The sequence below is a fragment of the Benincasa hispida genome, chromosome 9, assembly GCF_009727055.1.
Source record: "Benincasa hispida cultivar B227 chromosome 9, ASM972705v1, whole genome shotgun sequence".
NCBI classification, from domain to species: Eukaryota; Viridiplantae; Streptophyta; class Magnoliopsida; order Cucurbitales; family Cucurbitaceae; genus Benincasa; species Benincasa hispida.
In genome coordinates, this window is record NC_052357.1 from 48,358,999 (window position 1) to 48,374,236 (window position 15,238).

The 15,238-nt window shown below is 36.4% G+C and overlaps 1 protein-coding gene and 1 non-coding gene across 3 annotated transcripts; one reads left to right on the top strand and one right to left on the bottom strand.

Annotated features, from left to right (window-relative positions):
- Positions 1–3,576: 3,576 nt before the first annotated feature.
- On the bottom strand, positions 3,577–3,683 carry LOC120087364. Its single transcript, XR_005484502.1, has one exon. It is a non-coding gene; the product is annotated as a small nucleolar RNA R71 (small nucleolar RNA).
- A 7,989-nt stretch (positions 3,684–11,672) lies between these two features.
- On the top strand, positions 11,673–14,981 carry LOC120086530. Of its 2 annotated transcripts, none has more exons than XM_039043228.1 (3): positions 11,673–11,819; positions 13,555–13,622; positions 13,712–14,981. In XM_039043228.1, the coding sequence occupies exons 1-3, from the start codon at positions 11,705–11,707 to the stop codon at positions 14,603–14,605; spliced, it is 1,077 nt and encodes a 358-aa protein (XP_038899156.1). In that variant the 5' UTR covers positions 11,673–11,704; the 3' UTR covers positions 14,606–14,981. The 2 variants fall into 2 exon arrangements, with proteins under 2 accessions (XP_038899156.1, XP_038899157.1); XM_039043229.1 differs by lacking the exon at positions 11,673–11,819 and adding an exon at positions 11,832–12,727 and having other exon boundaries at positions 13,712–14,980.
- Positions 14,982–15,238: the final 257 nt, after the last annotated feature.

The following is a 15,238-nucleotide window of genomic DNA, read 5'->3' on the forward strand; positions in this document are numbered from 1 at the left end:
TATACAGTAGGGATTGTCAGTCAATACCAGTCCAATTCAGGATTAGATCACTGGACGGCGGTCAAAACGATCCTCAAGTATCTTTGGAGAATGAGAGGCTATATGCTCGTGTATGGAGATAAGGATTTGATCCTTAAAGGATACACAAACTCTGACTTTCAAACTGATAGAGATTCTCGAAAATCAACATCAGGGTCAGTGTTCACTCTGAATCAAGGGGCTATAGTATGGCGAAGCATCAAGCAAGGATGCATCGCAGACTCCACTATGGAAGCAGAATACATAGCTGCTTATGAAGCAGTTAAAGAGGTTGTTTGACTTAAGAAGTTCCTTATTGATTTAGAAGTTGTTCCAAATATGTCTTTGCCGATCACACTTTATTATGATAACAGAGGGGTTGTGGCAAATTCTAAGGAACCTCGGAGTCACCGAAGAGGTAAGTACATAGAACAGAAATATCATTTGATCTGAGAGATTGCACATCGTGGTGATGTGATTATCACGAAGATCGCGTCAAAGCACAACGTTGCTGATCTGTTTACAAAGGCTCTCACGGCTAAAGTGTTCGAGGGTCATCTAAAAAGTTTGGGTCTACAGGATATGCGACACCTTGTCTAGGGCAAGTGGGAGATGTTACTGGGTTATAGTGTATGTCATAGTTTATTGTATTTTGTACTGTCTTTGTATTGTACATTAGTCTCCCGAGGCTTTAGAACAAGTGAGAGATTGTTGGGAATGGTGTCCTAAACCTTCTTGTAGTTTCGTAGTTTATAAACTTTGTAAACATATTGTTATTAATAAAATAAGTGTTATTTTATAAGCATTTACTCAATCTAATAAACTATGATCCTTGGTTATTTTATGTAACTTAAGCATGTATGTAGAGACATACAAGTGGATCGTGCTTTAAGTAATAACCTAAATAGTCTGTAGTATATGGATAAAGGAGGGATACCTTATACTGGTGACACTGCGGATACGGTCTATTTTGTAGATGTAGAAGTGTTGTAAAGTGCTACAAATGATCTGATCTTGATCATTCATGTGGAGACATGCGAGCAGAGGTATCCTATACAAAGAGTTTGTATAATATTGAACCACGAAATGATTAGTCTTTTTATATAACGCCGTTGATAATAGAAACTTACATTTCACTAGAATGACCATAGGTGACATGACATGAATCTTGAGTGAGTTGGGAACTCCTGCCTATGAGGGCGATCCTTTGATTTGTATGGGTGGGAGTGGCCAGATTGCCAATTCAACAAGCTTACCATTTTGGGGATTCGTCTGATGGGGGAGCTGGGAACTCAACTACACAAGACAAAATTCACTCCAATTCTGAAGCAAAGGCAAGTAGATAAATTGCTCCCTTAAAGGCTGATTTCGAGTCTTGAACATAGTGGCCACACCCTCTCTTAGGAAGAGAGGACTCAGTCATAGTAAGACTATGACTTATTATTCATTAGAGGAATCAGTGGTACTTAAGAAGTTAGATGTAACGACAAGGGCAAAACGATAAATTGGCCTAGCTGTACTTACGAGCAATTTGTGAAGGGTCATCGCACTGTTAATTGGTTATAACTTATATCCAATGAACACAAAAATATATCTGTAGTGCGAAGAGTGCAACTGTCGGTCTTTAGTGAAGTGCCCGATAGTTAACTGATGGTGGATATCGTGATTAAAGAGTTTAATCAGTTATTCACGTACCGTTGAAGCTTTAAGCTACAAGTCCATAAGGTCCCCTTGGTAGCTCAATGTGTTCAAGTTGAGAATCAGATTTTGGGGTAGTTTGAAGTGTTCAAATTAACAAGAGGGAATTTGATTATATATGATATAATTAAATTGATTCAATTATATATGATATAATTGATATAATATATTTGATACATTATTTGATTGGAGGAATTAATATAAATGTGATTTATATTAAATGCCATAAAATAGAAAAAAGAACTATGATTTATATATTGCATATGATGCAATATTAAAACCATAGGTTATAAATATAATATGAGAAGTTAGTCATTGTATTTATTTATAATTTATTAATTATATATAATTAATAATTCTTTTTCTCAATAACCGACTTGAGTGAGAGGTTATTTGTGGTTTTATGGTAACTGTGACATAAAAAGAATTTTTTTTTTTTCAAATAATTAGTGCAAATTCAATTGGATACATCTCATAGAAAAACTATAGAGTAAAAACTAGTTTTATTAAACGATAGCTTTAGAGCCTAAATGATCAAGTATCAAGTTTACTATACGATAGTTACTCATTGCTACAAGATCGAGTATCAAGTCTATATGATAGACTTCTTATTCTACATGATTGTTTGATCGCATACTCGATCGTTTACTTCCTCCAATCCTTTATCCAAAATCATACAGAGCCCATAACTCCTGGATTCTCACAATGAGAATACCAAGATAACTTTATGGTGGTGTCGAATTTTGTTCGAGTGTCGAGAATCGAGTTATACTCACTGGTGATTGAGAATCTTCCAGTTGCTTGTAGAGATCGAGTTCTGATCATTGCGTTCGAGTTCCTGTTTGGATGCGTTCGAGTTTGATCGAGGAAAATACGAAGACAGAGTTCTTTAAAGGTATTATACTCGATCCCCTTGTATTTACTTTCGAAGCATGTTGTAATTCATGCTCTATGCATAACTGTAAATGTATGTGTTCTTTCTCAATGGAACTTGAAACGATCTGCTTTTGCTCACTGGTTCTCTAGTTTTAGAGTTCCTTCATATTCTACCTGGATATTAGATTCCGAGGCCACTAATCATGTTTGTTTTTCTTCTCAGGAAACTAGTTCCTGGAGGCAGCTTGAAGAAGATAAGATTACTCTTCGGGTTAGATCAGAGGAGCGTATCTCGGCAAAAGCAATCAGAGCTGTTAAGTGAACTTTTGGAAATAGATATCTATATTTAGAAAATGTTCTTTATGTATCTTCTTGTAAAATAAATTTGATATCTATTTCCTATTTGTTGGAACATTCGTACAATGTAAATTTTTTTAATAAAGTGTTCATTACAAAAAGAGGTATAAATCTTTTGTAAAAACTTAGAAAGTAACTTATATAAGTTAAAACCATCTAAAGTTGAAGCTGTTTATAACTCAGAAATATCTAAAACAACTGAAACTCAAAGAAAAAAGCAACGCATTTCTCAGAGTATCTATCTTTGGCACTTGAGACTTGGTCACATTAATCTCAATAGGATTAAGAGACTGTCTAAAAGTAGACTTCTAAACAAGTTAGAAGATGTCTCTTTACCGTCGTGTGAGTCATGTCTCAAAGGAAAAATGACCAAAGATCTTTTTCTGGAAAAAGTCATTGAGTCGAAGAAACCTTAGAGCTCATGCATTCAGACTTCTGTAGACCGATGAGTGTTAAAGCATGGGGAGGTTATGAATATTTCATTAGCTTTATAGATGATTATTCCCGTTTTCGTTGTGTGACCAGGCACAAAAATGGGCTTATTGTCTCGAACCAGGGGAGATTACATCATGGGAACAAGTAGTTGAGAAGTTCATGAAGAAGTACTTCCTCCCGACGGAGAACGCCAGAAGGAGGAAGCTGATCACTAATTTTGAACAGGATATTGACGAATTGCTCAGTGACGCCTGGGTGAGGTTTAAGAGGCTGGTAAGAGATTGCCCGCATAACGGTTTACCAGATTGCTTAGAGATGAAAATTTTCTACCACGGACTAAACCCTGCATCGTAGATGCCTGTCAATGCTGTAGCAGCTTGAGGTCTGCTTGATAAAACTTACAATGAGGCTAAGAATATACTTGATCGCATTTTTAAAAATCATGAAGACTGATAGAAGGCATCGCCATCAATAGCACGGGAATACATAAAGGGCAAGTCAATGCAATCGCTCAAACGACCACGAGTTGTGTCACCTATGAAGAAGCACATCCGATTGAAGAATGCCTAAGGAATCCATAGTCAATATGCTTCATAAAGAATAACCATTTCTCCGATACGTATAACCCCGGTTGGATAAACCACTCCAATTTCATGTGAAAAAATCAACAACAAAGCTATCAACCTATGGCACAAAAAGAAGGGCCACCAGGATTTTTGCTGGAACAAACGGTCAAACGTAAAACCAAGCCAGCAGTTCGTAGGCTCCGCAATCTTCATCCTTGGAGAGTTTACTGAAGCAATATATTGAAAAGAATGAAACAGTGCTTCAGAATCAAGCAATGTCCATCCGCAATCTTGAAATTCAGATGGGACAGATTGCGGGGCGAACTCAAAAGTAGACCGCAAGGAGCGTTGCCAAGCTGAACTGAGCTCCCTCACAACTCTGGGGTTACAGGAAAGGAACAATGCCTAGCATTCTCCTAGCTAAGTGAAAAAACGATAGCGGAAGAAAGGGAAAAACCCACCAGGACCAACCCGAATGTGGTGACAATTGAGAACCCATTGAAATATGATTCAGAAGAGCCCGAGAAGATGAACCCAGAAGTTGCGTCCACCTTCAAGCCTATAGAATACGAAACAGAAGTACAACTACCACCATTCTCGCAAGGATTGAAAAAGAAACAAAATGATGAAGGAAAGATCGCTACAGTGGTAGTAACAAAAAATACTATGATCCCACAAAAAATGTGCGACCCAGGAAGCTTCACGATACCATGCTCAATTGGAGGGGTCCACATTGGTCAAGCACTATACGATCTCAGAACGAGTATAAACTTAATGCCGCTATCCATTTTCGAACTATTGAATATAGGAAAACTAACGCCCATGACGGAGACTCTCCTGCTTGCGGACAGATCCTAAATACATCTTGAGGGAGAGTTGAAGGATGTCATAGTCTCAATTGATAAATTCATCTTACCAGCAGACTTCATCATTCTGGACTATAAAGCGGACAAAAATGTGCCCATCATATTGGGACGACCATTCCTCTTGACTGGTAGCGCTCAAATTGATATGCCCAAGGGGGAGATTGTAATGAACGTCAATGGGGAAAAGCTTCGGATTGAGGCAGTAAAGATCTCAGAAGACCAAGAAAAGAAGAAAAAGCCGCCTTGGATGTAAAAAGCCCAGATTGAAATAAGCAGTCCCTGCGTTACTATTCGACTCAAACTCATCAGGGACGCAATTCTTTTGGAATATCTTTTTTCCTATCAATGATTCATGAACTTTCATTACCTTTCTTTTATCTGTTATCGTATATTTATCTTTTCGTATATAAAAAGAGAGAGAGAGAGAGAATGCGATCGTGGTGAACGTATTTGCTAACTTTGTTTTTTTTATTTGACCCTCTCGATATTTTCTTTGCAACGATCGTGGTGGACGATTACGGAGGAGCTACATGAAAGACGTAACTAGCTTATTCCACCACCGAAATCAAAGAAAGTAGTTCGCCGCAAGGAAGGATGCGATCACAAATAATGCGGGCGAAAGAGTAAATTTGGGGGTTGTATCTTTCCTTGACTTTGTTTATTCCAAATTTTGCTCTCTCGCATCGTATTTTAATAATTTTATCATCGCATCCTCTTTAGTCGGCACAATCATTACACATTGATTAATTTAGTAAGTCACTGCATTATTTCTCTTTGCCAATTACGATTTCAATGATGAAACACATACCTCTATTTTTTCGTATATACTAGAGTCAACTTAATTTTAGGACAGTCATCTCATGAAACATTTCTAGAAGTTATTGGTCTGCCAACTTTCTTTCAAACTAACTTTTACGAAACGTCCTAAGAGCATCGCATGAATTATTTTAATCTTTCAGCAATGAGGACATTACTGCGTTTAAATTTGGGGGTGTGGTATTCATTTTTCAACCTTGCTATTTTTAGGCACTACAAAAAAAAAATCATAAAGTTGCGATCAGATCTTGCTCGTAGTTGGATGTCCACATGATACACGTGGGGGCAAGCCAAAACGAAGGTAGGAATCGTGATCAACGCATAAATAAAATGATCGCAACTCCGCTGCCAAATGGGCATGAGTTTAGACTGAGAAAGAGCACATTGCTCGTAGTTAGATGTCTGCATGACACACGCGGGGGTAAGCCAAAACGAAGGCTAGGTACTTGGATCAATGTAAGGTCATAGAAAAAATATCTAAAATACGCAAGGATAAAAATCATTTGAAAATACCCCAGTTGAAAAAAGTTTTTTATGAAATAAATCATGCAATGCCCTGGAAACTAGTAAGGTCTTTTTGAAGGTTAAACTTGCGGTCCCTAAATTTTAGAAATATTTTAAGAAGAGACCTGGATAAGAATTATGGAAGATTTTGGTACATCATAAGGATTTGAATAAGGAACCTTGAGAAATCTAGGAAATAGAAAGGCGGTGACTTTCTAAAGAAAATCTTCTAGTCTATGCTTTGAGGACAAACTTGTGTTCAATTTGGGGGTGTGATAACGGGTAGAAAATGCACGTTATTCACAGACGCAAAGATATACAAACAATGAAGGATTGTGACAGTAACAATATAAAAATTACGTCCAAAAGCATTAAATTTATAACGTTGTGATCGTATGCGTCTATTGCATTAAAAAAACAACTAACTTATGTATTTTGAGCAGAAAATCGTTGGTGCAGTTGGAATTGCGATTCCAAAAGAAATTAGCGTCCGATCGCATTACAGTAATATTAATGTCGAACCGCAAAGCTATGGACGACGTTTACATTTGCGAAAAATTTGCTCAGAGGTGGCCGCATAAAGCCGGCACATCAAGGTGAAAGCTTAATAAATCATGATGGGATAGAAAACTGATGACGGTCGATTCCGAATTAAGTTGCAAGCTGTTAACGACACTGTAGCAAGTACACTCAACTTTTCGTTGACAATTATTCGGCGCATCAGATAGAGAATTAATGACATCCAATCAGTAAAATCATTTGAGAGAAAAAGTTGTTCACCCTGAAGCTCTATAAATACCGAAGGCCACATTCGTTAAAGGGGTTCACTCAGTTAAGAGAGTTCACCACATAGAAGATAGTTATCCTTGTTCATAGTTTTCTTATATTGAGAAGGCGGAGGCGAGTGAAGGGAGAATACGCCGAGAGATTGTCCCGGTTAACTCGAAAGAGTGCCGTCGAAAATAGAAAGAGGGCCAACGCTTGCGGAAACAAGAACATCTTTTGGGCAGAATAGAGATAACTCAGTGTAAAAACCTTGGGAAGCAAGATATTGCTACCAGGTTCTCTACCCTTATTTTCCATTGTCATTTTGTATTCTGAACTTATTTATAAAATGGAAATTGCATTTTTATATTTGTCCACTCTCTTTACATTACGCATGAGTAGCTAAACTGTCGAATGGGTTGAAAAGCACTTAGCCAGCATAACCTGAGATCTTCACTTTATGCGATCATCTTGTATTATGTATGCTTCATTCGTCCTTTAGATATTCTTAGGAGGGTAGTCTAAGGATAAAATATAGGCTTGAAAAAGTCAGATTAGAATCTAGGCTCGGGAGAGTCAGATTAGAAGCGTAATCAAGAGATAGAAGCTTAGGAATAAGTTCTGTTTGCTATTAATGCATCATATATACCCTAGAGATAGGATATGATTGTGTGCGATCACCTTGTACCTGTGTACATCATTCATCATCGCATAGGCAAGAAGTAGAGACTTAGGAATAAGCTCTATAGACATCATCGCATACATCGCATGCGTCATAAAACTAGGAGCTATCGCATTTGCATTGGAAAAAGAATTGTTGTCGCATGTGTGTCGCATGATCGCATAGCTTGAACGCAATCTCAGGAAACGCTAGCTAAAGACCTTCTCAACCCGTTCCTCCACATACTCATTGTATCTTTCGCATTATTAACTCTTTTCTCAATTCCGCCGCATAAACTTTATACCTTAAACAACAAAACAACCAACCAACACATTGAATTACCGCAAAGTAATCGAAAATTACCATCGCATACTGTTTCCTTAGTCCCTGTGTTCGACCTTGGGATTACCAGGCAACTCAGTAGGATTTATACTTGGATCTTGCTGAGAAAACTTGCATGCACAACGCACACTTCATCATCACATTCTACACCATTATCTCATCGCATTAACCACGCATCAAGTTTTTCTCCCGCTCGCATTTCTCCACATGAATGGTCAAGATCTACCATATGTAGTAGTTTACAACACTTGAAAACCTCTACAAAGCAGGCCGTATTCGTAGTGTAACCAGGATCAGGTATCCCACCTTAATTCTTATATTACATACCTATTTAGGTTATCACTTAAGGCATGATCCACTTGTATATCACATATATACAAGATAACCAAGGAGCTTTGTTTATTAGATATGAGTAAAAGTCAGAATTAAATAACAATTATTTTATTCATTAAACAATGTGTATCTTTACAAAACAACGAGACTCCGGGAGAATTAGGACACCAATCCCAACAGATAAAATAATTGTATCGACAAATGCCACATTCCTAAAGGAAGACCACATTCAGATCATAAACCCCATAGTAAACTAGTATTGGAAGAGATTTCAAATAATGCTATAAACGAATTAACAAAAGTTGTTGGTCGGCTTTGCTCTTCAACATGAGTTATAGATAGATCAAGGATGTCTGGTCCATCGCATCCTACTCAAAAGTTGAGAAAGTCTCGACATAGTGGGAGGTTTGTGAGATAGCCTGACCACTATATGGGTTTAACTGAAACTGAAGTCAACATACCTGATGATGGCTTAGAGGATCTATTAACATATAAACAGGCAGTGGATGATGTTGATCGAGATAAGTGGATCAAAGCCATGAACCTTGAAATAGAGTCTATGTACTTTAATTCAGTCTGGAAACTTGTAGATAAACCTGATGAGGTAAGACTTATCGATTCTAAGTGGATCTACAAGCGTAAAAGAGACCATATGGGGAAGATATAAACCTCTAATGTCCGGTTAGTAGCAAAAGGTTATACTTAGGTTGAGGGGGTGGACAATAAAAAAAACCTTCTCAAATCAATCAGGATACTCTTGTCCATTGCCAATTTTTATAATTACGAAATTTGACAAATGGATGTCAAGACTGCTTTTCTGAATGAAGATCTTGAAGAGAGTATTTATATGGTCCAACCAGAAGGGTTCATTGAACAGAGTTAGGAGCAAAAAGTTTGCAAACTGAAGAGATCTATTTATGGATTGAAACAAGCATCCAAATCCTGGAATATAAGTTTTGATACTGTGGTAAAATATTATGGCTTTGAATAGAACGTTGATGAACCGTGTGTATACAAAAAGATCATCAACTCCACTATAGCATTTCTAGTTTTGTATGTAGATGATATCCTACTTATTGAGAATAATGTAGGATATCTAACTGACATTAAAAATTGGCTAGCAACCCAATTTCAAATTAAAGATTTGGGAAAGACGCAATATGTTCTTGGGATTCAAATAATTTGAAAACGAAAGAACAGAACGCTAGCATGTCTCAAACATCTTATATAGACAAGGTGTTGTTTAGGTTCAAGATGCGAGATTCCAAAAGAGGTCTTTTACTTTTTAGGAATGAAATACATTTTTCAAAGGAACAATGTCCTAAGATACCTCAAGAAGTTGAGGATATGAAATGGGTTCCCTATGCATCAGCAGTCGGAAGTCTGATGTACGCAATGCTTTGTACTCGTCCAGACATATGCTTTGTAGTAGGGATTGTTAGTAGGTATCTGTTTGGACCCGATTCAATGTCGTTTTAATTCCCGAAAAGGACCGCGAAGCAAAAGATAATTTTTAAATAACGAACTACTCCTATTATTACTAAAAACATAGCAACAGTGATAAATCCGAGTTGATCCACAGAGAAGCGCGATTGGTTTCGTTAAGTTAATTTTCTAACTAGAGCGATAAATGGGAGGGTTTTGGTGTAGAAGAGATAATATGTGTGAAATTAAAATAAAAGGGGTAAATGTAATCTAGGATAGGAGTCTATCTAATTTCTAGAGTAAGAGAGAGAGTCCCTATGTAATTTCTTTCATGAGGCACCAATTAATTACGTTGCATCTGTCAATCCCTCAATCTATTAGAAATTCTAATAGCCCAATTAGCCAATTTTGATTAAAAATCCAAACTAGCACTAATTCAATTAAAAAAATTTCTTCTTAGCGACATACAAGTTAAAACTGAAAAGCATTAAGAAATGGTTCAATTGTTGAGACATACTACAAGCCGGAAAGCCATATCTTGTAGCACAATTTATTTGGAAAGATTATACTAGGGCATACATGAGTTTGGCCAAAAAAAAATCTAGACCCTAAACATGTGATTCTAATACTTGCAACTAAATCAATCAATGATGCATAGGCTAGAATGATTTTGCAAACAAGAATTTCAACAAATTAATTTTTCAGAAGAATTTATCAAAACTCCATTAAGATTAAAACAAATCCAACCAAAGAATTCACAAAATTGTAGTTAAATTAATTGAGAAACCTTCAAGAAATTAAACACAGGACTCTTGCTCAAAGAAACTAGATAGAGATTACCTTTCAATTCATAAACAAATCTGAGATATACATATGTTCCATTGACTACAACCCAAAATAAAAAGCAAAACTAACTTAAAGATACCGAAAATTGAAGGAAATGGACGAAGGAACGAATTTTACTTTGGCCTCCTAAATTTGACATATTTTGACCTAAAGATGAAGGGGAGTATTTATAGGAAAGATCGCAGCGTTGCAATGCTAAAAACAGCGTTGCAACGCTCACTTGTGTGTGCGCTAACCGTGTTCGTCCATCAAAGTTCACAGCGTCGCGAAGCTGTAAAGCAACGTTGCAACGTTGTGACTGTGCAGTGGCAGTTTTATAATTTTCACTATTTTGAAGGCTGACTGCTCAAATCACCTCCAAATTATTTCAAATTAGTCCCGTTTGTCTTCGATTTCTTGGTTCTACCTCCACGGTGCGTGATACTACTAAATAAGACAATAAACACATAAAATCTATTAATGAGCCTAAATTAAGCTAAGAATAATAGCTCTTTTTGAGAGCTAACAATATCAGTCCAATCCTAGTTATGAACACGTTTTATTTTTTGTTTTTTTTTTACCATCTAAAGCTTTCATTTACAAGAAACAAAATTGATAAAAATAATATATATTTATTTTTAACATTATTCAAACTTTTTACTATCGAATTTTCACATCATTTCACCTTAAAATTGAATTGATGGGAGTGTTGCTTCTTTTACCGTCCAAAGTTTTCATTTCTAAGAAAGAGACTAAGTAAAAAATAAAATAAAATTTGATATTATTTTGTAATTATTTTTCTTTTAAATTTATGCTCTTGCATTGACATTTACTCATATATTTATACTATAACTCTAAATATTGTTTTATTTTATAAAAACGATGATTAAAAATAGTTAAATATAGTCTAATTAGGTCACATCAAAGTTTCATTAACTAATTATAACCGTTTTTATAAATTTCCATAAAGTTTGCCCAAATTTTCATTCAATTTCCATAAATCTTGTCCAAATTTTCATCAATATCAATATTTTTATAAAATTGAGATCTCGATATTTTCACAGATATTGATATTTTTAATCTTGATTATACCATTTTTTTTTTTTTGGGAAAAATGAATTTGGAATAATTTTACCATAAATAAATGGCGCATCAATGCATGGAGAGAGACACCAGTCAGACGGTTTCACTCTGTGGTTCCACTCACTGGCACTTCAATGGCCGCTTCAATGGCCGCTTCGACGCTCGAAGTTGCCGTCTTTATCGACACTAATTTCGGCACCCGCCTGGCAGTTTCCGTTCCGCCGGACATAGCCGCCGTAGCTTTAAAGAGTGAGCCAAAATACTATTGAAAAATAACTCTCTTCACTTTTCCTTTTCTTTTACTCCGATTAGAAATGGCTATGTGGCCGTTTTTCTTTCTCTCTTTGATTGGAGAAAAACCCCATTTCAGAAGAACAGTGAATCTATTTGATGATTTTGACTATTTATCTTTCTGGGTTTTAAAAGAGCTCCACCAAATCCTTTTAGGTTTCACTTTATGCTTTGTTCAGATTCTGGATTCTTCACCATTTTTCTGCAATGATGAGATTCGGCTGCTCACTTTCTAATTAAAGTTGCATTTTGTCTGTTCATTATGAATACATATGATAGTTTAAGGCATTGCTGAAAGAAGTTTAAAGAATTGAGTAATATTAATTGATTCCCTGATACAATCCCCCCTCTTATGAGATATTTCAAGGGCACATTTGGACCTGATGTCTCTTTGTCTCTGTGTTTGAAGATGTGATTTATAAGGGGTCATTTCGTAATGTTCCTGTTTTTCGTTTCTTGTTTCTTGTCTTTGTTCTCAATTTTTGAGAAGCAGACACATTACCAAATGGCCCTATAGGTCTTGGCTAGGTTCAATGTCTGATGCTCGTGTCCCTGTTTCTAAAAATTCTATTGGTCATTCTTCATCTCTTCATTTCCTAAGCTTTCCTTTTATATTTTCCTAGTTTATTTGTTCGGGCTTCTCCATGAAAGTTGGTTTCTCTTGGAAAAAGAAAGGCTAATTCTGAGATACGGCTCATGGTCTCAATAAGTTTGAATGTTTATGACATTTGGAGTTGTGAAGATTGGGTTCGTAGCTATATATATTTTGAAATTGTACAAAGGAAGAAGTTGCAAAAGTCAGGATTAGTGTACTATGTGTTCATGTTGTTTGTATGCCCTGTGAAAGTTAGTATGTAGTTTGAACGGTACGTTTCCTGAACTTTTGGTTGTTTAACATGATCTTGTGTAGCTAGTGGAATTAAGAATTAACAAACCTGTAGTGTGAGATAAGCAATCCATCTACCAAACATAAGTTCGGCTTCTGAAGTTTAAATTACATAAGCTTAACCTGTAAGTCAAATTTCATCTCAATGATTGAGAATATTTAGGAGTGATTTTGAATGGTTAGGACATGTTTGGGAGTGATTTTGAAATTGTTAAAATTATTTTTTTTAGGTTCAAAATCACTTTGAAACATATCTTTGAACCTACACTTCTATTCCTTTGGGGTTTGATTTCGATGACTTTTTATAATTGTTCTTCGAGTAACATTTTATTTAGTTGATCCCCTTTTTTGTAGTAGGGTTTTGGTGGGTTTTACGTTTTGTATGCCCTTGTATTCATTCATTTTTCTTTTATCAATGAAAGTACTTGTTTCTATCAGAAGAAAAAAGGAAGAAAACAAGACCCTATAATTACTGTCTAAATGTTTGTTTGTCATGTTTAAAATCACTGCGAGCATGTGCATTTAATCATTCAAGATCAATTTTGGTGGTATGCAAATTACATGTAGAATTGTAGAATCAAACGTTAAAATGACTTGAGTGATCTTGAATATAACAAAAGTGAATATATATAGCAATTTTAAAATCGCTTGTTCTTAGCATTGTTTCTGCCCTTGGACTCTCGAACTTTTAAGTCGAGGGTGAAAAGTCATGCCATGTCATGTGGGCTTATGCCACCGTTGTTTGCATAATGTCTATAATTTGTAGTGTCTTTATTGTTTAGCCTGCTGATTGCAAACTTTTTCCAGGGGAAGTTGAGAGAGTACACTTTATTTGTTTCCCAAATATAGGAGAGATCAAGGTGGATGGATTCATGGTGTGTTTGTAGATGGTTTTTGTTTGTTCTCATGGTCACCATCAGATTTAAGACCATTGTTCTAATTTGTGCCATTTCTATTTCATTAGGTGAAGCAAAACTTGAACTTCTACCATTTGCCTGACACGTTGCTCACGAAACTCACTTCCCGTCTGGAAGTGATGCAATTTCTTCATGTCAAAGCACGGTCTTTGAATGAGTTTGTCGAGCCTTGTTTACCCGAAATTGCCGATTGTTTCCCCAACCTAAATTATGTCACTTACCCTATGGAAAGACGAGGCAACTTGAGAACTGCCTGCAAGAGTAAAATCAGAATCAATGGCAAGAAACCGACAAGAAAAAAGTTGAAAAGGAAGAATTGCTTAGCAAGACTAGGTTTCAGAGGCATCTTAGCTTGGAATACGAGGAGAAAGAGGAAAATAACTAACAAAAATCAGCTTCTGGAGCACATGGAAAAGAACTCTGATGTGGAGGGTCCGACAAAAGATGCAGAGAATCCCTATGGCTCGATTGATACATCGTTGTACCATTGTGTGCCAAATGATGAAGTGAGGATCACAAAACAAAGGTTGGCAAGCTCATCATTGTCAGAGGCAGCCACAGCCAGTGAGTTATCATCTGAAGTCATGTCTGTTTCAAGTATCATAAAAAGATATTTTCCAAGCTATGACGAAGTGAGCAGTGTTTCAAATCAATCGAGCTACGACATTACTCAAAGTCAGCCAGAAGAGTATTTGAAGATGAAGAATATGGCAAGAGGCCCAAGCTTGTTGCCTTTGAAATTGCCATTTAAAGCATGTTCTCAAAAGCCTGAGAGATCTAAGCTTGGTAATAGGCTGGTGATGGCTTCATATAATCTTGGGATTTCTCCCATCAGGGGAAGACCAGAAATTTCACTGTGCAATGCTAAAGGTAAAAAGTTTCAAGAACTGATGACTTTAGCTAAAAGCTCTTGTTTTGAGATAAGTGATAGTGAAGATTGAACTTAACTATGAGATTACTTTTGTTTCCACAAGTATATAGCAATCTTTGGATGAATGTCTAGGGTTTTGCCTGTCTGATTCTGGATTGATGAAGCTTCTTTTGTTTTTAACTTCTCGTAGCCTTTGGCTTAATGTGTGGTCTCCATTGGAGTGGAATGTGAATGAAAAAGCACATACAAATTGTGCCTCCCACTCTAATCACGTCAGAAGTCTATACTATATTAAAAGGGGTCATAAGAGAGAATTTTTACCTTTGGCCACGGTTCCCTATCAATTCCATGTCTTTCTCCCTTGACGAGCTCACTTCTCTTACAACATTCTTCCAGTTGGGGCCATAACGAGCGTCGACCATTTACTATTTCGTCGAAGCTCGATCTCTCTCTCAATTTTGCCTTCGCATCCCTCTGTGATTGTTACGATGACGTTTGACTACTTTTTTGATGAATAGTTTCTTCTTTAAAAAGTTGATGAATTCCTCATGTGGGTTCAACTTCCTGATGATCACAATAGCTCCAAAATTCATGGATCTGTTTGGTAGATAATCGGAAAACAGAAATTTGAAAACAATGAATTCAATGAAAACATAATTATAGAACATGAATTTGGTAGCAGATTCAGAAATAGGATTCTATT